Raw genomic sequence first — 22,282 nt, 5'->3', positions numbered from 1 at the left:
CCTCTCTCTCTCTCTCTCTCTCTCTCTCTCTCTCTCTCTCTCTCTCTCTCTCTCTCTCTCTCTCTCTCTCTCTCTCTCTCTCTCTCTCTCTCTCTCTCTCTCTCTCTCTCTCTCTCTCTCTCTCTCTCTTTCTGGTTTCCCGGTCAGTTCCTGTTTTTCTGGCGTGGTCGGAATGAAAGATCCATGATAATATTTCAAATATTTCTTCATAATTATGAAGAAACAAGTTTTCACCCAGGTTCTGGTTTCTGAGTTTGTCATCATCAGCTGGTGAACCAGCTCGACCAGTATAAATCACTCTTTACACGCTGAGCCCTTCAGCGGTGACTGGCTTCTAATGTGAGTCTGCGTCATGTGTTTCTTTCTTAAAAGACGTGCTTAAAATCATGAAGACACAAGAAAAAGTCTTCTTCTAGTTCCTCTAACCCTCATCTTGGCACTCTTTCTATTTGACAGAGAGAGGCCACACATCTTGAATAGTGTTCAGGCTGATTTATGTCCTGCAGGTGTTTGTGAAAGACTCAGACGTCCCAAAAGCTTTAAACAAACAGTCCGTATAGTCGTGTTCGTAAAGAGACTGAGATGAATGTTGAGGAAGTCTGTCAGCTTGTTTGTGGATTGGTGTTTGTGGAGGGTCAGCGGCTCTGTTTCCATGTGTTCTGATGCCAGACGCTCCTGCATGATCACCACATACAACACAAGTCATGAACACTCTTCCAGAGAGTGTTTCTGTCCAATCAGAGTTAGTTATCATGGACCATGAGTCAGTGCTTTACCATGAGAACTCTGTGTGTGTCTGCAAGAGTGTGTGCTTGTGTGTGCGTACAAGTTTTTGTGTGTGTGTATTTATGCGTGTTTGCAAGTGTGTGTGTGTATGTTTGTGTGTGTTTGCAAGTGTCTGTATGTTTGTGTGTGTGTGGGGGGGGGGGGTAAACCCTACAGTATGAGGACAAAGTGTCCCCACAAAGATGGCAATATCCAAAACCCTTGTCCTTGTGGGGACATGTTTTGGTCCCCATGAGGAAACAAGCTTATAAATCATACAGAATGAACTTTAGTGAAAATGTAAAAGAGCAGACAGTTGTGTGTGATTGTTAGGGTTAGGGGAAGGGAATATGATACACAGTTTGTACAGTATAAACACCATTGTGTCTATGGAATGTCCCCATAAAACATGGAAACCCAACATGTGTGTGTTTGTGTGTGTGTGACATCTACTACAGTTTGTGCAATCCCTTAAAAATAGTTCAGTATACTTCAAATTGAACTTATAAGTAAATAAACTTAAGTTCAAGTGTATTTTGAATAAGTAGTAGAACTAGTAAGTGTATCTTGTAAGTGTACTATTTCAATACTACTTGGGAGTAAATTGTCTCACGTTTTAGTTTATAAAAGGGTACTTTGCTACATTGCTAGTATAGAGCAGTACTAAACTTTGAGTACACAGTAGGTTTTTTAGAGGTCTAATTTTCTGAATTTCACACTTGAATATTCTTCTTGTTTTTGTAAGTGATGTAAAATCTGTTCTGAATCAGAATCTGTAGTGGTGTTGATGGATGATCATCTGTGAGGCCAGAGTTAGGGTTAGCTGACCACTACTGAGAGCATGTAGAGCGTGAGCTGGTTTTTCCGGCAGTCACTTCCTGTCTGATTCTCCAGTTTACTTCCTGTTCTATAATCAGTCTGTGTCCATGCCACGTCCGACAGAGAGTGTCATCACAATCCCCAAACACACACACACACACACACACACACAGTAGCGGCCTTATGCTATGTTTCACCTGTTTCAATTGAAACGCCTCACAACAGAAGAGGCCTCCGCTTACACTGGGAAAGAGAATTTTCCCCTGCCGTCACGCCGAGCATGCACCAGAGTTAATGTTAAAGGGATCGTTCACCCCAAAATGAAAATTCTGTCATCATGTACTCACCTTCGAGTTGTTCCAAATGTGTCTAAATGTCTTTGTTCTGATGAACACAGAGAAAGATATTTGGAAGAATGCGTATAACCAAACAGATCTCAACACCCATTGACTCCCATAGTAGGAAGGAAAAGGAGGGAAAAGTGTCGTCAAAATGATTTAAAAATGAAACTTTAAGAAACTTTAGTTTCAAGATAGGGAGCAAATAGAAATATATGCCACCATGGCATTGAACGCAACGTTACGAGATCGCTGGATAAAGGAAATCTTCTCAGAGCTTTTGCAGCACTCAGAATGTTATAAATGTTGTAATCGTGGTAAGTAGGAAAATATACTATTTGTATTTAAGGATGAATATTTTCTCCACCGACTAATAAACTTTTGACAACATTTTTTATCTTCAACATTACACTTTACATGTTGCATTTCTTTTAACAAAATGATGCTCAAAATGTTTGCTCATTTTTATTCCTAACAAATAATCCATAAACAAATATTTAACGTAGTTTTATGAATAAAAAAGGCTACATAATATAAGCGTTACAACACAGCACAAAATAATATAATTGTTATTTTAATAAATGCACAATAACAATAAAACAAAGACATATCCCCTGATATTAAACGAAAGAAATACTAACAAACCTTCTCTTGCCCTTTTGTCTCCTTCATCGTCCTGACGCGCCTGACTTTAAAAAGAAACTGCACAGCACGTGCTTATAGACATTTACATTGAGTCATTTAGCAGACGCTTTTATCCAAAGTGACCTACAGATGAGGGAAACAAAGGAAGCAATTGGAACAACATAAGGACAACAAAAGCAGAAGTGCAATAAAAGAGAACTGGTCTCATATAACCACCACAGTATACAGAGCGAAGTTAGTTTATTTTATTTTTTGAAAGAGTAGAAAAGAGATAGAAGGCAGAACTGATGGGTCATGTGCTGACGGAAGAGACGTGTTTTCAGAGGGTTCTTAAAGATGGAGACAGAATCTGATCTGATCTTGTAGCAGCGGGCAGGTCATTACACAGATGTGGAACCCATCCCGAGAAAGTTTGTGTGAGAGATTGTGACCTTTTTGGGAGGGCACCGCAAGACGAGCGTAGGGATCTGGCGGGTACACAAGTCTGCATGAGTGAGTGAAGGTAAGGGGGTGCAGAACCAGTGGTGGTCTTGTAGGCCAGGAGCAGAGGCTTGAATTTGATGAGAGAGACTATAGGGAGCCAATGAGAGGCGTGACGTGCGCTCTCTTGGGTTCACTGAAGTCCACTCTTGCCGCTGCATTCTGGATCATCTGTAGAGGTTTGGTTGCACACGCTGGGAGTCCAGCCAGTAGTGCATTGCAATAGTCCAGTCTGGAGAGCAGAGCGTCCGGCTGAACTAAATTTACTTTATTTCTATACAAAAATCTTTTAGTGATTGTAAAATAGGTCTGTTTAAACAAATAAAATACAGGATGGATAGTACTCGTTTAATGCGCTACTGGCCGAAATATAAAAATGTTAAATACAGTGTTTATAACATAAATGGGGGCCTTCAACTGTTTCTTTGAAACGGCCTCTGAATTGCAAAGGCCGCCTCTGCGCGCATGCGCGCACACACACACACCACACACACACAGACAAACACACACCCATGCGCACACACACACCACACACGCACACACACACATGCGCACACACACACCACACACATGCGCACACACACTTTCAGCTAATTGTGTGAAGGAAGGAAATGATGTCAGGTGTTTTTTTAATAACAGGAAGTGAACGAGGAGTGGGTCATGTGTTATTCTACACCTAAGTCCCAGCATGCATCTGTTTATGTGCTCTGCACTCCAGTCAAAGGCCGGGTGTAGACCAGCAGGTCCTGAGGAACAGTGACAGGAAGTGACATCATCACTGTATTCTTGACATCATCACTGTATTCTTGACATCATCACTGTATTCTGTAGGGAGGTGCAAAAACAACATGCTTTTTACTCATTTTCTGTTTCTGAACTGCAATCGTCAAGAAACAACTTTGATCTCTTGTATCTTATTGTTCTCTTTTTATAAGTTGACAGTCTGAATGTTTTACACGTGTAGTAGAGTGTTTCTGACAAGATGCCCGTGGCGTTCACATGTGTGTTATACAGTGAGTCTCTCTCTCGCTCACAGGCTGATGTGGTTGTGTAACAGATTCAGATCGGCTGGGCAGGAACAGACACATCTCTCTCTCTCTCACATGCGTTTATCTGTCTGTCTGTGATTTAACACTAAAGCTCTTTTCTCACCGTATCTACACGTAACAACATGAATGTCTGTGCTGTTCTGTGAGAATGTTCACGGACTGTGTGTGTGAATGCATATTCTCACACCGCTTTCACATGAGAACTTTTCTCTTATCTGTGTGTGCATGTGTGTGTGTGCATGTGCGTGTCTGTGTGCATTCGTGTGCGTGTCTGTGTGCGTGTGTGTGTGCGTGTGAGTGTGCGTGTGAATGTGTGTGTGCGTGTGCATGTGTGTGTGCAGGTGCGTGTGCAGTCACAGGAGTGGATGTCAAGTCCATCTGGTGTGAGTTTACTCACCTGTGAGACACCGAGAACATCATATTCATCAGTACTTCTGTTAACACTTACAGATTAAATCCAAACCTACACCTTTGTTCTTGTTTCACTCGCAAATAATGTCGCAGAAATAAAATGTCTAAACATTTCTTTAAAGCCTTTAAACAGGTTTGTTTAAGCACACTTTATTTCTAGAGTGTTTTCATCTCATCTTTTGATTTCAACACAGTTGGTATGTTTATATGATGTTGATGAGATTCAGTCCAGATGTGGTCCGTGTTTTTCACGGTGATACCTGTATGTGATGAATGTGATGTTTGCATGAGCAAAGCTTTTTCTCAGGTTGAGTTTATGATATTTTCCGTGATCATGTTCAGCTATAAATGTCTGTAGAGCTCAACGTTGATTGTGTAAAGAGGGTGGTGCTGTCAGACCTCAGACAGACGTCTTGTGACCGCGATGAGGAGATTTAGATGTTCCGGCTCTGAATGAACGTGGATGTCCTGTTTTCCGGCTCTATTGTGGTTGGGAGCAGGTTTGGACCTGAACAGGATCAAGAGTACACAACAATATTCCACTTCCAGTGTCTGCTTTAAAAACAAACACGACACATCACATAACAGGGAACGTCAATTAGAAAACGTCACCGATTACACAGAGAATCATGTTAAATAAGACAAATGATGTGTGTGGTTTCTGTACTCATGAACACATCTCATTGAGGATGTGACTGTAAGCGTTGTTAAAGTACAGCGAGAGCTTTAATGGCCTCTCTTAATGGAGAAATCAATGAAATCCCTTCATCTAATCCCTGACCATCAGGAGGTGCATATCACACAGCACAGGGGACTAATGTCTGCTCCTCCAACCAGAGGTCAAAGGTCAAGTTCATTGGGGTTAAAGTCTGTTGTCTTTGATCTCAGATCACGTGACACTGGTAGAACGGTCAGGTCATAGAACATTCCTGCATCTGCGTGTGTGTCGATCAGAGACGTCACAATCTCTCTGTTACCTGAGGAGGATTTCATCTGTCATGTTTTGTTTGAATTCCTGTGATTGTGTCAATTTTCCACTGCCATGAATTCATGATGTACTTCACTTGATTCACAGCTTTGATTTCACCTCCTGATCCTCCTTTCTGTGTGAGAACACATCTACTTCCTGCAGACACAGGATGTCACTGCTGCTTCTATATTCATGATGTTAACAGAGTAGCTGGGGATTTTACACAAGTTATGATTTTTGGGTGAACTGTTTCTTTAAATAGTGAGAAAAGACTGGTTCATTTCAAAGTCTACAAGTTGAAACACACACACACACACACACACGCAGTGAGTGACCCAGGAATGATCCAGATTAGAGATTACCTCCAACCTCTCTCTCTCTCTCTCTCTTGTGTAACCCAGGTCAAAAGCAGAGATGCAGAGAGTAAGCGGTGCTTCTCTAAATCTACTTGAATTATTACAGACGTCTGTGGAATTCTGTCTGCGCTGTGTGTCATCTCATTTATCTCTCGTTGGCTTTGTGAGGAATGTGGGATGCATCTCCCGCTGAGCTCCGTGAGCGGTCCGTGAGGAGTCAGTATTCATGAGTGTGATGGACGCTGAATGTGAGTGATCATATCAAACATCAGATGTGTTTTCATGACTGCTGTGTCTCTTTTCTTCACTGTGATATCTTCTTTAGTGGGTCAGACACACACAGACAGAGATCTTTGTCTTGAACAGGAAGTAGCAGATGGAGGACAGGAAGTGGCTTCTCATTGTTCTGTGTCCAGAGGGCCTGTCTTTATCCTTCCTCTCTCTTAGGACGTTTTCACACATAAGGGTTTGTTTTCGGAACCTGGTGCGTTCTCCCTCTTGGTTCAGTTCGTTTAGGCATATGTGAACATCGAGCTAGGATCCGCCCCAAAACAATCGCTCCGAGACCGCCTGAACAAGGTGGTGAACCAAGGTGGTGAGACCGCCTGAACCTTTTATGCTTCCCGAGCTACGCCTTGAGAGATGCGAGACCGGTGCAACGCGCAGCTGACGCTCATTATCACTCGAGTTACCGGCCGGGAAATAAACAGATGCACTCTGACCAATCGAAGGAGCGTTTACTCGCAAGTGACTTTTATTAACAAAGTTTGGTCCGTTTGGAAATATTGCCTTGTGAATGCGAACCGAACTAAAATAAATTGCAATATTGTAGCGATCTAACCCCCCGTTTCGGAACAAAGCAATCGATCCACAGGTGTGAAAATGCCCTCACTTACTGTGCTGACAAGGAAAACAAAGGAGGTTGGTACCCGAGTATGCACTGGAATGGGGTCAGTCCTGTAGAAGACTGTCGAAGGGAGTTCTGAGCATACTCGGCCCAAGGTAAATATCTGTGCCAGCTGTGTTGGTTGGTATGACCTCAGGTATCTCCCAATATCCTAGATCTTGCGTTCAGCCTGGCCATTGGCTTGGGGGTGATATCCCGAGGTTAAACTCACGGTTACCTGAAGGAGGTTGAAGAAGGCCTTCCAGACCCTGGATATAAATTGGAGGCCCATGTCCGACACGATATTCTCCGGGATTACAAAGTTTGGGAACACATGATTGAATAGTGTCTCGGCAGTCTCAAAGGCTGTAGGAAGTTGCGGAAGGGGTACTAGTTTGCAGGCTTTAGAAAACCGATCCACAGCTACAACAATGCACGTATATGTGTCAGACAGGGGCAGATCTGTGATGAAGTCTATGGCTAGGTGTGACCAAGACCTTTGGAGAATGGGGAATGGCACGAGTTTTCCTTCTGGGAGACACCGGGGTGTCTTGGAGATGGCACAGACTGAACAACCCTTAATAAACTGGGAGACATCCTGAGACATACCCGGCCACCAGTATCGGGTAGCCAAGAGCGAGAGGGTGAGCTGGCTACCTGGGTGACCAGATCCCGGAACAGAATGAGACGAATCCATGAGGTCTTGCCCTCGGGACCTCCCGGCGGAGCAGGATGACGACGATTTCCTTGTCTGTCCTCCAGATAATTGGACTGAGGAAAACTTTAGGCGGTAGAATGGGGCTGGGAATGGAGGATTCTGGAAAGAAGTTGTTCTGGCGTAAAAGGGCGTTGGCTTTGCCGTTCTGGGAGCCTGGACGATAGGTCACAGTGAAGCTAAAGCGTGTGAAAAACAGAGCCCATCTTGCTTGTAGTGAATTTAGACGTTTAGCTTCCTTGAGGTAGAGGTGCAGCAGCCGATGATGGGGTGAGCTGTTGCCGAAGGAGATTGACCAAATCTGAGACCGAGTCCGGAGTGGCTAGGGAGGGAGAAGATGGGGTGCTCTTGGGTGTGGTCATCGTTAGTTGTAGGTCTGGTCTTCTGTAACAGTACTCAGAAAATAGACGATGCCACAGATGGTAAAGTGGAGGTGAATAAGTTTAATAAAACAAAACAGGAACCAGGAACAAAAAAAGGGTAATCCACAGGGTAAAAACGTGCAAAAAACAAGAAAATCCAAAAGGGTAAGTAATCCACTGAACAATACAAAAACACGATCAAAAACATCCATGGGATAACAGGTTTGGAACTAGGTATACATAAACTTACAACTAGACCAGACACAAAACACTGGGAAAAGGGAGAACACATAGTGTCAGGATGATGAGGTGCAGGTGAAAGTCATTAGTGATCAGGTGAGAGGAAGGTGTGTAGCTGGGTGAAAGTGCTGATGCAGGGGCCGTGGTGGACGTGACAGTCACAACTCGTCAGTATAAACGTCTGAAGAGAGGAGATGAGCCATGAGTGATGCACTTCAACTGAGACACCTGAAGTTTATATGAACCATTAAAACAGATCCTACATGATAGAGTGTGTATTCATGCACATTACATTACATTCTCATTCAGAGATCATCACTTAGGATGAATCACTTTATTCTTTTCACTGTCAGAAATGAGTATCACAAATGATCAAATGTTTAGTGCCAGTATGCTGTCTCAACTCGTGCGTGCGTGTGTGTGCGTGCGTGCGTGCGCGCACGCGTGTGTGTGCGTGCGTGCGTGCGTGAGTGTGTGTGCGTGCGTGAGTGCGTGTGTGCGTGTGTGCGTGTGTGTGTGTGTGTGTGTGTGTGTGTGTGTGTGCGTGTGTGAGTGTGTGTGTGTTGGACTTTTGACCCATCATCAGTGTATTATTCAGATGTTTCTCTGTGGGTTTGTGATCTGTGACTATTTTGTTTTGAAGCTGTCTGGTGGAATATAAAGATGGTTCTGGAAGGTTTCAGGTGGCAGAATCTCACAGGAGTGTTTGACAGTATTATGGTATGTAGAAGCACTGGAGGCTATATATCAGTCTTACTGTGTGCATCAATTCAAATCATCATTAAATCATCTCATTATTCTCACTCCTGTAAATACATCCATCAACACTAAACAATACTAAATTCACTTTACAAACAAACACTGGTCAGACATGTTTTAAATCAATCACATATTAAATATGTAGTACAACACACTCTTTTTTAGCATCACCGTAAAGGGAACGAGTTTTTAATTGTAGTACAGATGTGTGAAAAGTAAACTTTCATGAAAATGTTTATGTTTTGATGTTGGAGTTATAAATGAGTTATTCATGACAGGATCTATAAAAACCCTCAGCTGTCTCTCTTTCTGTTTCTAGTGTGTTAATAATTAAACACTCACGCAGCGCACACACACACACACACACACACAGAGAGAGAGAGCCACCTGACTCCAGCGCTTCTGTCCATCTGGTCGGCTGTATGCTGCACATGTAAGTGATTATTTGTGAGCATATTGCCTCCTGATCCTGCAGTGATGCTGTTTGTTTAATTCATGATGTTTCACTCCGGACGTCTGGAATATTCTACAGACCTGAAGAGACGTGCAAACCTCCACACAGCGGTCATCACCTTCAGAACTGTGCTGTGATAATAACATGTGTGTACAGATTTACAAGAGCACCAGACGACTGTTAGACGCTCTCAACCTCTGCTGTAAAAACATCTATATAATTAAAGACATCATCTTCATAACTCCTGACACCTCTGATCTGATCTGATCTGATCTGATCTAATGTATGGTCAGGTTCTAGAGGTGAATCAGAAGGTCGAGTGAAGCTGCTGTTTGATTGACACAACAGGTTTAGTCCTTTAGATCCTAGCATGAGTCCATCTCAACCTGAAACACACACACACACACAGAGGGAGGGTGGGCGGGGCCTGGTGTGTTACCATGGCAGCGCTGTGTTTACAGCTGAGGGTGGGTGGAGTTTGGAATGCTGAAGAGAAACATTTACTTTAGTAATGTAATGCACACATCAGACTGCAAACATTACTGGCCTTACATGTTTATCAATCTCATCATGTATATATCAGCATATCACAACTGATGATTTATCACATTCATTTACAGACACACACACACACACACACACACACACACGTACAGACACGCACACTCACTCACACACACTCACACACACACACTCACTCACACACACACACACACTCACTCACACACACTCACACACACACACTCACTCACACACACACACTCATACACACACACTCACTCACACACTCACACACACCCCGAGAGAGAGAGAGAATATTCACGACTGTTTCAAACTGTTTTCATGTTGTTAACTTCTCTGATGCTGCTTCATCTTCCTGAAAAAATCGTAATGATTTGAACATCATATGTGTTTTATCACACAGGTACATGTGACGCCACAGGGCATGATGGGAAATAAAGCAGCTAAATGAGCAGAGACACGTTCATGATGTGAGTGATCTCTGTCACACCTGTGACTCGCTGTAGACGTGATGTGACATCCATCAAGTGAAGATGACAGTCAGGGGAGGGGCTTTCTGAATTATTAACCCAAAGGTCACAGGTCAGAGCAAAGGTCACAGGAGAATATCTGAGAAAGAAACGTGAGCGTGTTCTGCAGCTTTCAATGTATGAAAAAAACTGAAATTCAAGAGAAATTCTCTTCATCTCTACAAATCAAGAGGAAGACTTGATCATTTTCACTCCATGACTTCGTCTGAACTTAGTGTCTCCTGACATTCCTTGAGAGAAATAAAAATCAAACTGTGATGAAGATGCTTGAGATCTCTTGCTTCATGTATCTCTGGCATCTGACTGTACGGTTTATTGAACAAACTCTGAGGTCTCAGGAGAAACACAAGACTTCCTCGGTCTAAATGTGTTTATTTCCTGACTCAGTTTGGGATTTTTAAAGTGAATCTTTTGTTCAGTATTATTGTTCCAAAAATAATAATAGAGAATGCTGCAGACACGTCTCTCTCTCTCTCTCTCTCTCTCTCTCTCTCAGTTCAATTCAAATTGCTTTATTGGCATGACTGTAAATATTACAATATTGCCAAAGCACAAAATACACGTATAAGCATAGGTAAAAAACAACAACATATTTTAACTTACACACACTCTTACACACTTACTGAGGGAGACTGTGGTGGGTAGAGCAGGGTAATACACATCACATATAATACACAACATCATTCGCACACACGTCTCTCAGGCTGTGACACATCCACACAAGTGCTGCTGTCTGGCCCTCTCCTATCTTATTTTCATTTGTTCAATTTCCCCCAAAGATGTGAAGTCTTTGATGAATTTATTCATGTGTGAATCTCTTACAGTTGTGTATTTGTGTTTCTGTTTCCATCTGTCCCGTGTTACAGTGAACACACACTCTGTGCTCTGTGTCGATGAACAAACTATGATCACTGCTCCTGTACTTACAAATCAGCTGTCTTTGTTTTGTGTTTTTGATATTTTGGAGATATTCTTTGAATTCTTAAATCGTTTTTAGACTTCGGTAAAATTGTAATTTGCTCTGTGTTTTTGTTTCCTGCTCTCTCTCTGTCTCTCTCTCTCTCTCTCTCTCTCTCTCTCTCTCTCTCTCTCTCTCTCTCTCTCTCTCTCTCTCTCTCTCTCTCTCTCTGTCTCTCTCTCTCTCTCTCACTCTCTCTCTCTCTCTCTGTGTGTCTGTACATGTCATGGCATGTTCTCTTTGCATGGAAAGGGAATGAAGGGAATTTCTAGATTCCGGCTTTGGAATGTTAGTGCAGAGATCAGAGAGGTGTTGACATTGAACATGAAGCTGTTGTGATGTGATTAATCACAGATTATTGATCACATCGACTGCTGTACACACTAATGGCTTAACAATCGATCCGCACGAACTCACGCACACTGCAACACACACATATATACGTCTTTAATCAAATCATAAGTGTGTGTGTGTGTGAGAGAGAGAGAGAGTCGTTTCGCACGCGGCTCCGCCCCCGCTGCAGGAGTTTCGGCCGCGGCGTCGCGTCGCGTCGCTCGTCAGTTTGAGTGGATCACAGTCACGCAGTGCTCCTGTCGCGTGTTTCTCTTTTCTCTGCTGGGTGAAAGCGGACAACCTGTCCTCTGTGGGATGAACAAACACGCGTGTCTCTTTCTCTTCCGTGGGAACATATCGCGTCTCTATCGCTGCAGGTAAGAAAACGCGACGTTTTAATCCAACTGAATCTTTGATCTGGTTTCGCGTTCAGCTCCATGTGGATCTCAAACCGAATCAAGATACACGTTTCATGATGGTTGTGTGTTCACGTTGTTTTATTGTTGAGATTTGAGTCATTTCACGCGCGCGCGACGCGTCGCCGGTGTGGCGTTTAATATTCAGTGTTACAAATGTTGCAGCGCTTTTGATGATGAGCGTGTTTTTCTAATGTGACGTGATGTGGAAATGTGCTTTGTGTCAGTTCTGTGTGTCAGTCATTTACTGTAGTAACCGCAGTGCTGTCGTCCAGAAATACTGCAGTTATTTATATGACAGAGTTCCCGCACTGCTGTGGATTATGTGAATCTGTTTCTATTCAATAATTCACAAGTTTGGCTTTTAATGGGATTGCAGTGACATCAGTCATTCATGAGGTGTGTGTTTACGGTGATCAGGTTTTCATTATACTCACAGAAGTGAGTGTGACGGTCAGAAGTTGTGTTGGTGAATGTGATGGGTAAAGAGTTTGTGTTCGGATGACCAAACGACCATCATCATCATCCAGAACAAAGACAACCCCTTCTTCTGTTGTGTCTTGGGTTTGGACTTGTCAAACTTGTTGCCAGTCAGTCTAACGGATCGACACTTGACCCGAACAAACACAACAACCTGCAGGCTCGTATTCATCTGTCTTCAGCTGTTCAAGTGTTTGTGGAGATGTGACAGTTCACCCAAAACTGAAAAGTCTTTCATCCTTTCCTCATGTCAAACCTGGCGTCTTCAGAACTCCACAGAAGATATTTAGAAGAATTTGTTGATAATCAAACAACACTGAGCTCCATTGACTTCCATTGTATGAACACAAAACCACATTTCTCAAAATATCTCATTTTGTGTTCCACCGAAGAAAGGTTTACAAAGACAAGAGAGAGAATAAATGATGAACATATTTTCAGTTTTGAGTGAACTGTCTCTTTAAAGTTTGTTTTATTATCCGGATGAGATTAGTTGTTCCGTGGTGAAGGTGTGTGTGCGTATGGTGTTTGTTGTTTGATGCGTGATGCTCTTTTATTTAGTCGAAACCGAGCTCTTTAAATGAACAGGAAGTTCAGGTGAAGAACACCGAACGCTTCTAAACCGCAATGAGTCAGTTTGATCCAGCGCTCCTCTGAATAGATTTAAACCGGAAATAACACAACACATGTCACACAAGCGTTCACGAGTGAAGGATTTCAGTCGGTGTGGGGTGGGAATGAGCGACCCACCTCACGTAATGATTCATTTTCCTTCATTCGTGTTGCTATAATAAACCTGTCTGCTTGTTCTTGCTCTAGAAACTCTAGAAAGTGCTGTGTGCATTCATCTTTCTTGAGACCCACCAGAATATGTGGGGGAAAATCAACATTTTTACATTCTCTTTGTCAGCGTATGGATGAAATAACGAGTCGAACTGCAACAGCAAGGTCAAATATAAAGTGTGAAGTGATGTTCTGGGTGAGAGAGAAGCCACAGGTAGATGATGTTGTGGTGTGAAAGCTCGACACCCCCCCACATTCCACACATTCCCACCCGTCGGAGAACGTGAGAACGCTTTCTAAAGGCCCGTGTGTCAGGGCCACAACCCGGCTCTCATTTTGGCAGCCTGGGAAAATCCAGGTGGAGATGAATGAAGTCAAAGATTGACTGAATCTGAATCTGTTGATCTGTTCTGGACCACAGCGCGTTCATTCATTTCAAACTGAGCTATTCACAGCGATTGTCCTGCATATTTGAATCATTCTTTGCGTCACAACATGCATGCGGGCGGTTACAACATCTCTGCTTTGTTTTAGGTCTGTTGCTAAGCAGATTCTAAATACTTGACTCGAGTTCTTTTGCTCATCGTCACTCATTTATAGAAGTTCAGAACAAATATTTGATGTCTCTAGAAGGCTTCTGGCAACAGTTGAGTTTGTTCGTCCGCTGAACTTCATGAGTTTGATCATTCTGTTGTATAACTTTATTTCTATAAAGTGAGAGAGCAGCATTTAGAGAGATTTGTTTCTTCTGATCTGATTATGTGCTCAAAGTCTCTTGTACAAGTGCACGTTTCATTCTGAAAGTCAAAAAGTTTTCCCAAAATGCGCTCAAAACTGTGAAAAAGTTCATTTATCTTACAACTTTTAGGTGTGTTTAACTATTTTGACACAAAAATACGAAGTCACCTAACATTTTAATGATATCTTCCAATGACGTCAGCGTGATTCCCAGCATGCTTTGTGTGGACTGGATAATGGAAGTAAATCTGGAAATAAAGTGTTATTTTATGTATCTATATCAAAATTACAATGGGAGGAGGCTTATACATGTTTAGTAATCTGTTCTATTGTGCTATTTAAAGAGTTTGTGATTTTCATGAGCGTATCTTTGTGCAGACGAGTAGCATTTGCTTAGGAGGAAAACAGACTCAAGTGTTTGATCTGAAGGCGTCACATTGGTAATGATACCGCTGGAATTGGCTGTTGTTCCTTCATGACAACATTGATAAGTGAAACTCAAGTAAATGTAAAATGAAGTTGATTCAAAATTCATTCTTTTGAGTTTACTGTTCTCGTGTGTTTAGTGTTCTTTACTCAGAAGAATTGAGTTTTGAAGTTTCCACAAATGTTTTCTTATTTTATTGGGGGTGACAGTGTATGATGAGACGATTAAATCAGATGTGTGTGTGTGTGTGTTTTGTCAGGTCTCTGGTGGTGTTCTGATGGAGCGAGTGTGACGCAGCGGTGGAGTCCAGACGGACGAGACGTCGGCTCGTGTGTTAAAATGTCTGCGTGTGCAGAGTTCGCAGAGCACGTGTGGAAACCCGGATCGTGTAAGAACTGCTTTCATCCTCGCAGCGCTCACGGGCAGAGCGTGTGTGTCAGAAACAGTCTTCTGCTGGAGGACGAGGATGGGTTGAGCTCTCCATCGCCTTACAGTAAACCCACCATCGCTGTCAGACCCACCATGATGAACGTGGACGTCGCCACAGATATCAACATGAACATGGAGCAGGTAACTCCTGTCGAGTTCGGGGCGGAGCTTACGTCTGTAAATCAAGATAACACACCAGCAGAGTTTATGGGATAGGACAGACGTGAGATTAGACTGATAGTTTAAAGACATGGAGAGTGATCACAAAATGACACGCCTTATTTGTGCTTGAATACACATCAGGCGTGTCTGAGACGCTGCAGTTTTCTCTCAACCAAACCAGATGATTTCACTTTACTGCAGAAACATGTGACTCCTAACGTCTAGTGATGAAATGATGAGCATTAACGTTTGATTTCAATCTTTGATGTGGTCTTACTCGGTCGATATTAAAGATATCGTGATTCTATTTTCACAGAATGTTTGTTTACATTGTGTAGAATTATTCTATGTAGGAAACAGTCAATCATTTTTCCTTCATTTGGGTTTTCACAGACAGGACTCTTAAAAATAAAGATGTTCCAAAAAACAAACTTTCGCTTTGAAAAGTTTGATCTATTTCACAAAAAGTTTTTGGCATTTGGCATGAATGTTCTATAGACTATAATGTAAGAAAGAAAAGGATCTTTTCTGAAATATTATCTGAACGGTTCTTTGAGGAACAAAAACGTTTCTGTGGCATCAATGTGAAAATCTGTTTCTAGCACCTTTCATTTTGAAGAGTGCAAACCATTGTTTTTAAAACCAGTTTGAACTCTAATGAAATCTATTTAGAAACTAAACATGATATACATAACAGAGAGATGTAGAGCACACACAGACACGAAAACTCAAACTTTCACTTTACATCACTTTATGAAGACTTAAAATCATTCAGTTACTGCAAACCAGTGTGCTATACACATTTGTGAAATTATGATAATATCAGTATCTTGCACAGCCCAACTTTGGATTCATTGGCAAGAAGATTTCATTTATATGTTGTGTTCATGTTTCTTTATTTCTTCATGTCATGGTTTTCTTGCATTTATAGTTCATTGATTCTTATTAGGGCTGCGCAATATACCGAAATATTGCAAATGTACATATCGCAATATTTTGCAATAACGGAATTATTTTACAAATTCAAAAAGTTACGTATAGACCACTTTGGATGACGTGAACAACGCTGGTCCAAAAGAACTTCCTGTTTTGGTTTGGGTGAACAAATGCAACTAACAGAACATTCTTAACCGAATCAAAATGTTAAACGAATACCTTAAAGTTTCAATTAAATATGTGTGATAACCGAAAGAGTAAGTGCTTCTGGACCAGTGTTTACATCTTGTGAAGTGGTCTATAGTCTAAAAGTGTTAGGTTGATGCAGATAGCAGAGAGACTTGTGTGGAAGATGATCAGTAATCAGAAATAATGTAAAATATGGATGTTGGTTATATCATTTTCACTTATTAAATATACATTTTACAAACTTGAACCTTTATTCTATCGCACATCGCATGATTTAGCATGCTATCGGATATCGCATTTTTCTTTAACATCGCACAGCCCTATTGGTTATAACATTTTTTTCAATATATTTTAAAACAATTGAAATAGATTTGAGAAAATGAAATGTATCGCGTATCGAATGTCGCAATTATTTAGCATGCTATCGCATTTTTCTTTAATATCACACAGCCCTTATTCTTATACGTTTAGTCATACAAGGAGCTGATTTTCATTTTGTTGTAGATATAAGCACACAGTTTGAGTGGTTGTTAACTGTGAGGTATGTTTGTGTACTTCAGGCCGGTCAGATGAGCGCTGTGGGACTGAAGAAAGCCGTGGATTTGGCTCCTCTGTTCATGGACAGTAACAGATGCCACAGGACTCTGCTCATACAAAACAACTCGATCTCTGGAATGAAGGAATATTCCAGCAAATTCACATCAAACCTCTCAGCTACAGGATTCTCGAACGACTCTATGATCATGAGTAGCATGTTTATGGGTGACGAAGACGGCGGTGTGAGAGAGAAGGGAGACCCCTGCAGACCGCAGGAGAAAGCGCACCACAGCACTTACGTGAACGGAGATTCATGTCTTCACGGCGTGACTCAAAGAAACCTGTCGACAGGTGATCCAGGAGTTCGTCTCGGGACAGACGTGGGAACAGCAGCAGCGGTGAACAGACTCAACAGAACATCTCAAGAGAGTTGTCCAGACTCGCGTCTGTCAGATGGAAGCAGTATAGATTCATTCACGAGTCCTCAGAACTCTCGGGATGCAGCAAGCGCTCCACCGGACGGACTCGAGGAGAGCGAGCCAGTCTACGCCGAGAGCACCAAGAGAAAGCGTCGACCGACGGAAGATGGAAAATCCCATCCGGAGGTCGGTGAAAATCAAAGAGCAACTATTACAGTCATGGCCGCCCGTACGGAGGAAAACAACCTGACGTTTTACCTGAGGAGCCCGGATTCTGCCGTCAGCACTCAATGGACTCACTTCAGCCCTAAAGATCCGTCCGTCCCGGCCTTCACTTGGCCAGACGCCTCCAGTCCCACCGCTTCAGCCCAACCAAAACCTCAGTCCAGTCCACCGGTGCCTCCTAAAACCAACACTCGCTCACCCCGACTCGGAGCCTCCAGTTTAACACCTTTACCTGAACTCAGCTTCCACGTGTCTCCAAAAGACATCCCGCAGGGAGACGGAGCGTCGGAGCGCATGACCCTGAGCCTCAGGAGTCTGGAGGGTCGTATCGATGAGGTGGATGAAGAGCATGAGCGGGAGGAGAGGACGGCCCGGAGAACAGAGTCTGACCTCAATGAATCTGCTGTGTGTGAGAGTCGGTGGAGAGAATCGAGCGAGGGCAGAACGACGACAGGCACCAACAACAACAAAAGCTCCAGTCAGACGCACGAGCTCAGAGCCGTCTCATCCTCGTCTCTTCTAGAAGTCAGCGCTGAGAGAACCGCCGGACCTGAACCTCCTCCACCTCCTCCAAAAAAACACCACCGGTGAGAAACACTTCTGAGCATTTTACAAGAGTCAAAGAGGAGATTTATTGATGTGTAGCTTGAGTTAGATGTGGTTCGAATGAAACATTATTCGTGATGTATTTTAATACAGTGTTTTCTTGACTTGAAGTCATTGGATGAGCACATCTGTAGCTGATGTTAGTGAAACAGAAGTCATTCGGTCAGAACTAGATTCTCTGTATTTGATTTGTCTGAAGACGGAGAGTTGTTCTGTATCAAAGCGGCACTCTCCTTTAAAAAATGAGTCATAGTTTTACTACAGTAAGCACAGTATCACCATGATATTCAGAGTAAAATACTTCTATCATAAAACTGTGGTGAATATTCTGTTGCTTGTGTTTGTGTGCTGTTGAGTTGTTATTGAAAGTGTTTCAGCTGTTTATTGTGAATGTCAGTACAGTCAGTACAGTCAGTCTCTTCAGTACAGCAGGACGCTTGTGTAAATATAGTGTGTGTGTGTGTGTGTGTGTGTGTGTGGGAAGGGTAAACCCTACGGTATGGGGACAAAATGTCCCCACAAAGATGGCAATATCCAAAACCCTTGTCCTTGTGGGGACATTTTTTGTCCCCATGAGGAAACAAGCTTATAAATCATATCTGGTAAAGTTGTTTGGATGTTGTCGGTCATGTTGTGAGATGAAGCTGTGTCTCAGGGTGATGTTTAGCTCTGGTCTCACAGCTGTTGTCGTGTGTCTCAGGTTTTATTCTCGTGCTTTGACTCAACAGCAGAAAACAGAGAAACATCACTTCAGTATCACGAGTCTGATGTGTTTTCACATGTGGAAAGTCCAGGACTGACGGTCAGATCTTCTGCAGTTCACACCAAACAAGAGCTTCATGACATCATGGTGAATGATATTCAGGTTATGAGTGAAAATCCCAGAGCAGAAGAGAGTAACACACTTCCCCAAACCAACACAACTTCTCTTATGAGAATGAAGCAGTATATTATAGTAAAAGTGAAGTAATTATGTGTGTGTGTTTAAATCATAGTGAATGTTTGTGAGGGTTGTGCTTTTGAAGGTGATGTCTGTGTGTCTGCATCTTTGAGTTCATCATCTTCAGAGAAACACCAGGAGAAGGAATGAAGTGTGATGTATGAGGGTTGTGGTGTGGAGCGTGTAGAGACCCGTCGTCCTCTGACACTTTGTGTTTCATGATGTGATTGAGCTCAAAGCAGAAGCTTCCATAAGAAACAACACAGGTTCACTGCGGTAACCCGTCGCTCAACACTTCTCACTGGATTCACTCTTTCATTGTTTTATTCAGAGTCTTGTGTTTGTGTGTTAGTTGAATCTGTCATTGATGTCTGCTGTGTGTCGGTGTGTCACGGCCCTGGAGGGAAATGATGAGTGGGAACTTTTCCACTAATGAATCATTAAAGAAGCAGATGGCTGAGAAATCTGCGGTCATAAATGTTAGATTTCACTTCTTCAGAAACACTTGTGTTGTTGACCGGATTATGAGCGGTGTTTTGTTTGTTTGTTTGTTTGTGTGAGCATCGGTTCTGTCAGATGATGAAGATCTCAGGTCTCTTGATCCTCCTGCAGCGTCTCACTTGTGTCTCTGATAGATCTGATATCTCTGCATCGCTGCTGAAACACACACACACGCACACACACACACACGCACACACACACACGCACACACACACACACACATGTCTGGTTTACTATCCCTGTGGGGACAGTCCATAGGCGTAATGTTTTTATACTGTACAAACTGTATATTCTATCCCCTATCCCTAACCCTATCCCTAAACCTACAGATCATAGAACACTTTTTGCATTTTTAGATTTGTAAAAAATATTGTTCTGTGCAATTTATTAGCTTTTGTGCCCATGAGGACCTCAGTTTTGGTCCCCACAGTGACACGAGTCCCCATGTGTTGGTGTGTATTCAGGTTTAGGTCCCCACCGGGATATACAAACATGAATACACACACACACAGTCACGGACGCTCAGATAAGATCATGTGTGTGTGTGTGTAGGGTTGGGAATCGAAAATCGAAATCGAAAGGAATATTAATCGGATACTTGAGATTAAAATTTGAATGCCTCTCATCAATTCCTGTGTGCATATTTTCAGAAAAGTACATGCGTTGCATGATCTGCTGAGAAAATTATCAATATTTTTTACTATAGTAAGCATAGTTTAGCTATAGATCACAAATCACAAATAAACCATAGTTGCATTATAGTAACTGCAGTTTAAACATGATGTAGTTCAACTATGATAATACAAATTGTAATAAATCAGAAAAGGTGTGTTTCTATGTGTAAATATACACAAAACGGTGCTCAGAAATATATATATATATATATTGCAAACAAGTCAATAAGCAGGCTGAATGACCATAAAGGTTGATATCTAAATGTTTACTTCAACTGTGGAATCGAAACTGGGAATCAATAAGAATCGAAATCGATAAGCAGAATCAGAACTGGAATCAGAATCGATCAAATTGAAACGATTCCCAACCCTATGAGTGTGTGTGTGTTTGTCAGGTAAGGTGATGGAAGTGTTGTTCTGTGGATTGTGTTTAGATGTTGTAACGTACTCAGATACAAATGTACAGTATAATGAAATGTAAGTCTCTTTGGATAAAAGCATCTGCCAAACGCATGAATGTAAATGTTGTGTTTCAGCGTCAGGCGGCTTTAGTTTCCTTTCAGCATCATAAACACACACTGTCAGCCATAACACAACTATTGTGTAGAAGTGAGTGTGTCTGTGTGTCGGGCTCAGTGGGTCACTGGGAGGGTTTTGTGTTGTTCTCAGGAGGGTCTGGGTATCTACACACACATGCTCTCTTCACACAGGAAACACTCGCTACACAGAAACCTGCCTGTGTGAGTCTGTGTTTCCTTAGTCATCGTTTTTAGAAAAAACTTGACGTTAAATGAATGAAGCCTGATAAGATGATTAATAAATAAATCAATAATGTTTTCTTCTCTTGAGTTTGGGCTTGGGTCAGTCTGTAGTCATTAGCACATATATAGGACTTCAACAGAAGACACACATGAAACCTTGTGCTTTATATGCTTCCTGTATTTTGTTCCAAAATTAATGTCCACTTCACTGTGTGTGTGTGTGTGTGTGTGTGTGTAGGGTGTGTAATCGTTTGAGTGTCAGTGGGATGGACATGGAGCGGATCGGCCAGCACTGTTCAGTGGAGAATCTGAGTCAGTCACTGCGAACTCTTCACTGCTGCACCACCAACACATCTACAGACAGCCTGCACGCGCTCACAGACACCGGTGAGAACACACACACACACATGTTGGGTTTCCATGTTTTATGGGGACATTCCATACTCAACTTTATTTATATATAGCGCTTTTTACAATTTCATTGTTACAAAGCAGCTGTACATGAGACATATTGACTATAAGCAAAAAAAAAAACACAATAGACACAATGGTGTTTATACTGTACAAACTGTGTATCATATTCCCTCCCCCTAACCCTAACAATCACACACAACTGTCTGCTCTTTTACATTTTCACAAAAGTTCATTCTGTATGATTTATAAGCTTGTTTCCTCATGGGGACCAAAACATGTCCCCACAAGGACAAGGGTTTTGGATATTGCCATCTTTGTGGGGACATTTTTGTAAGTTACAATTTATAAGCTTTTGTGCCCATGAGGACCTCAGTTTTGGTCCCCACAGTGACACGAGTCCCCATGAGTTGGTGTGTATTCAGGTTTAGGTCCCCACCGGGATATACAAACATGAACACACACACACGCACACACACACACACACACTTACACACACACATTCTTGGTTCTTTTAGGTCATAAGACTCTTACACAAGGCGTGTCCCGGTTAAACAATAACCAAAGCACACACACAATTGTTTTTATGACGTTGTGTGTGCAGCTTTTGTCTTTTAAATGACATATGTATGTATAATATTTAAAGCTGTTACTCTGCTCATGATTTTTTACAATATTTCACTCCATTAATGAATTTCTTATAAACAGCAGAACAGATCATTTTGAATTTGTTAATGACAACCGTACATGTTAATATAAAAAATAACAAATTACTTTTCATTTCTCTCTGATCATGTGATCAGACTCCACCCTTCGCTCTTGCCCCTCCCCTTTTCCCAGCAGCCCATTGGCCTCCGCCCCAGCGTCACCGCAGCCTGACGGGTTTCCTAGCAACAGCCTCACGCATCAGATGCCTCCTCCGTTACCTCAGAAGAAGCTTGTGAACCGCACCGTCTCTGCTCCCAGCCAATCGGGTGTCAAACCGCTGGTGCGGGCGAGGCCACGCCTCCCGTTCGGCGGCTCAGAAACTAACGTGAGTCACCCTGATGCCGACGG

The 22,282-nt window shown here is 42.4% G+C and overlaps 2 protein-coding genes across 4 annotated transcripts in view; one reads left to right on the top strand and one right to left on the bottom strand.

Moving 5' to 3' along the window:
• Window positions 1–22,282, bottom strand: part of rad23b (RAD23 homolog B, nucleotide excision repair protein) — a 127,001-nt gene that overhangs the window by 91,909 nt on the left and 12,810 nt on the right. The window lies entirely within an intron of this gene.
• The window catches only part of LOC130569913 (inactive tyrosine-protein kinase PRAG1), a 32,428-nt gene that overhangs the window by 7,178 nt on the left and 2,968 nt on the right, over window positions 1–22,282 (top strand). Inside the window, exons 1-5 of one of the 3 annotated variants that reach the window (XM_057359836.1) lie at window positions 8,710–8,756; window positions 14,696–15,006; window positions 16,713–17,920; window positions 21,054–21,202; window positions 22,030–22,282. The exon at window positions 22,030–22,282 is cut by the window's right edge and continues 466 nt beyond it. In XM_057359836.1, coding sequence (XP_057215819.1) covers window positions 14,776–15,006; window positions 16,713–17,920; window positions 21,054–21,202; window positions 22,030–22,282 — 1,841 coding nt within the window. In that variant the 5' untranslated portion in view covers window positions 8,710–8,756; window positions 14,696–14,775. Of the gene's footprint in view, window positions 1–8,709; window positions 8,757–11,714; window positions 11,970–14,695; window positions 15,007–16,712; window positions 17,921–21,053; window positions 21,203–22,029 lie in introns of those variants that run through there. The other 2 variants (XM_057359835.1, XM_057359837.1) reach the window with 2 other exon arrangements.

Source organism: Triplophysa rosa, linkage group LG19 (assembly GCF_024868665.1).
Source record: "Triplophysa rosa linkage group LG19, Trosa_1v2, whole genome shotgun sequence".
Classification (NCBI taxonomy): Eukaryota; Metazoa; Chordata; class Actinopteri; order Cypriniformes; family Nemacheilidae; genus Triplophysa; species Triplophysa rosa.
The sequence above is the reverse complement of the archived record's forward strand: the minus strand, read 5'-3'. Positions and strand labels throughout refer to the sequence as shown.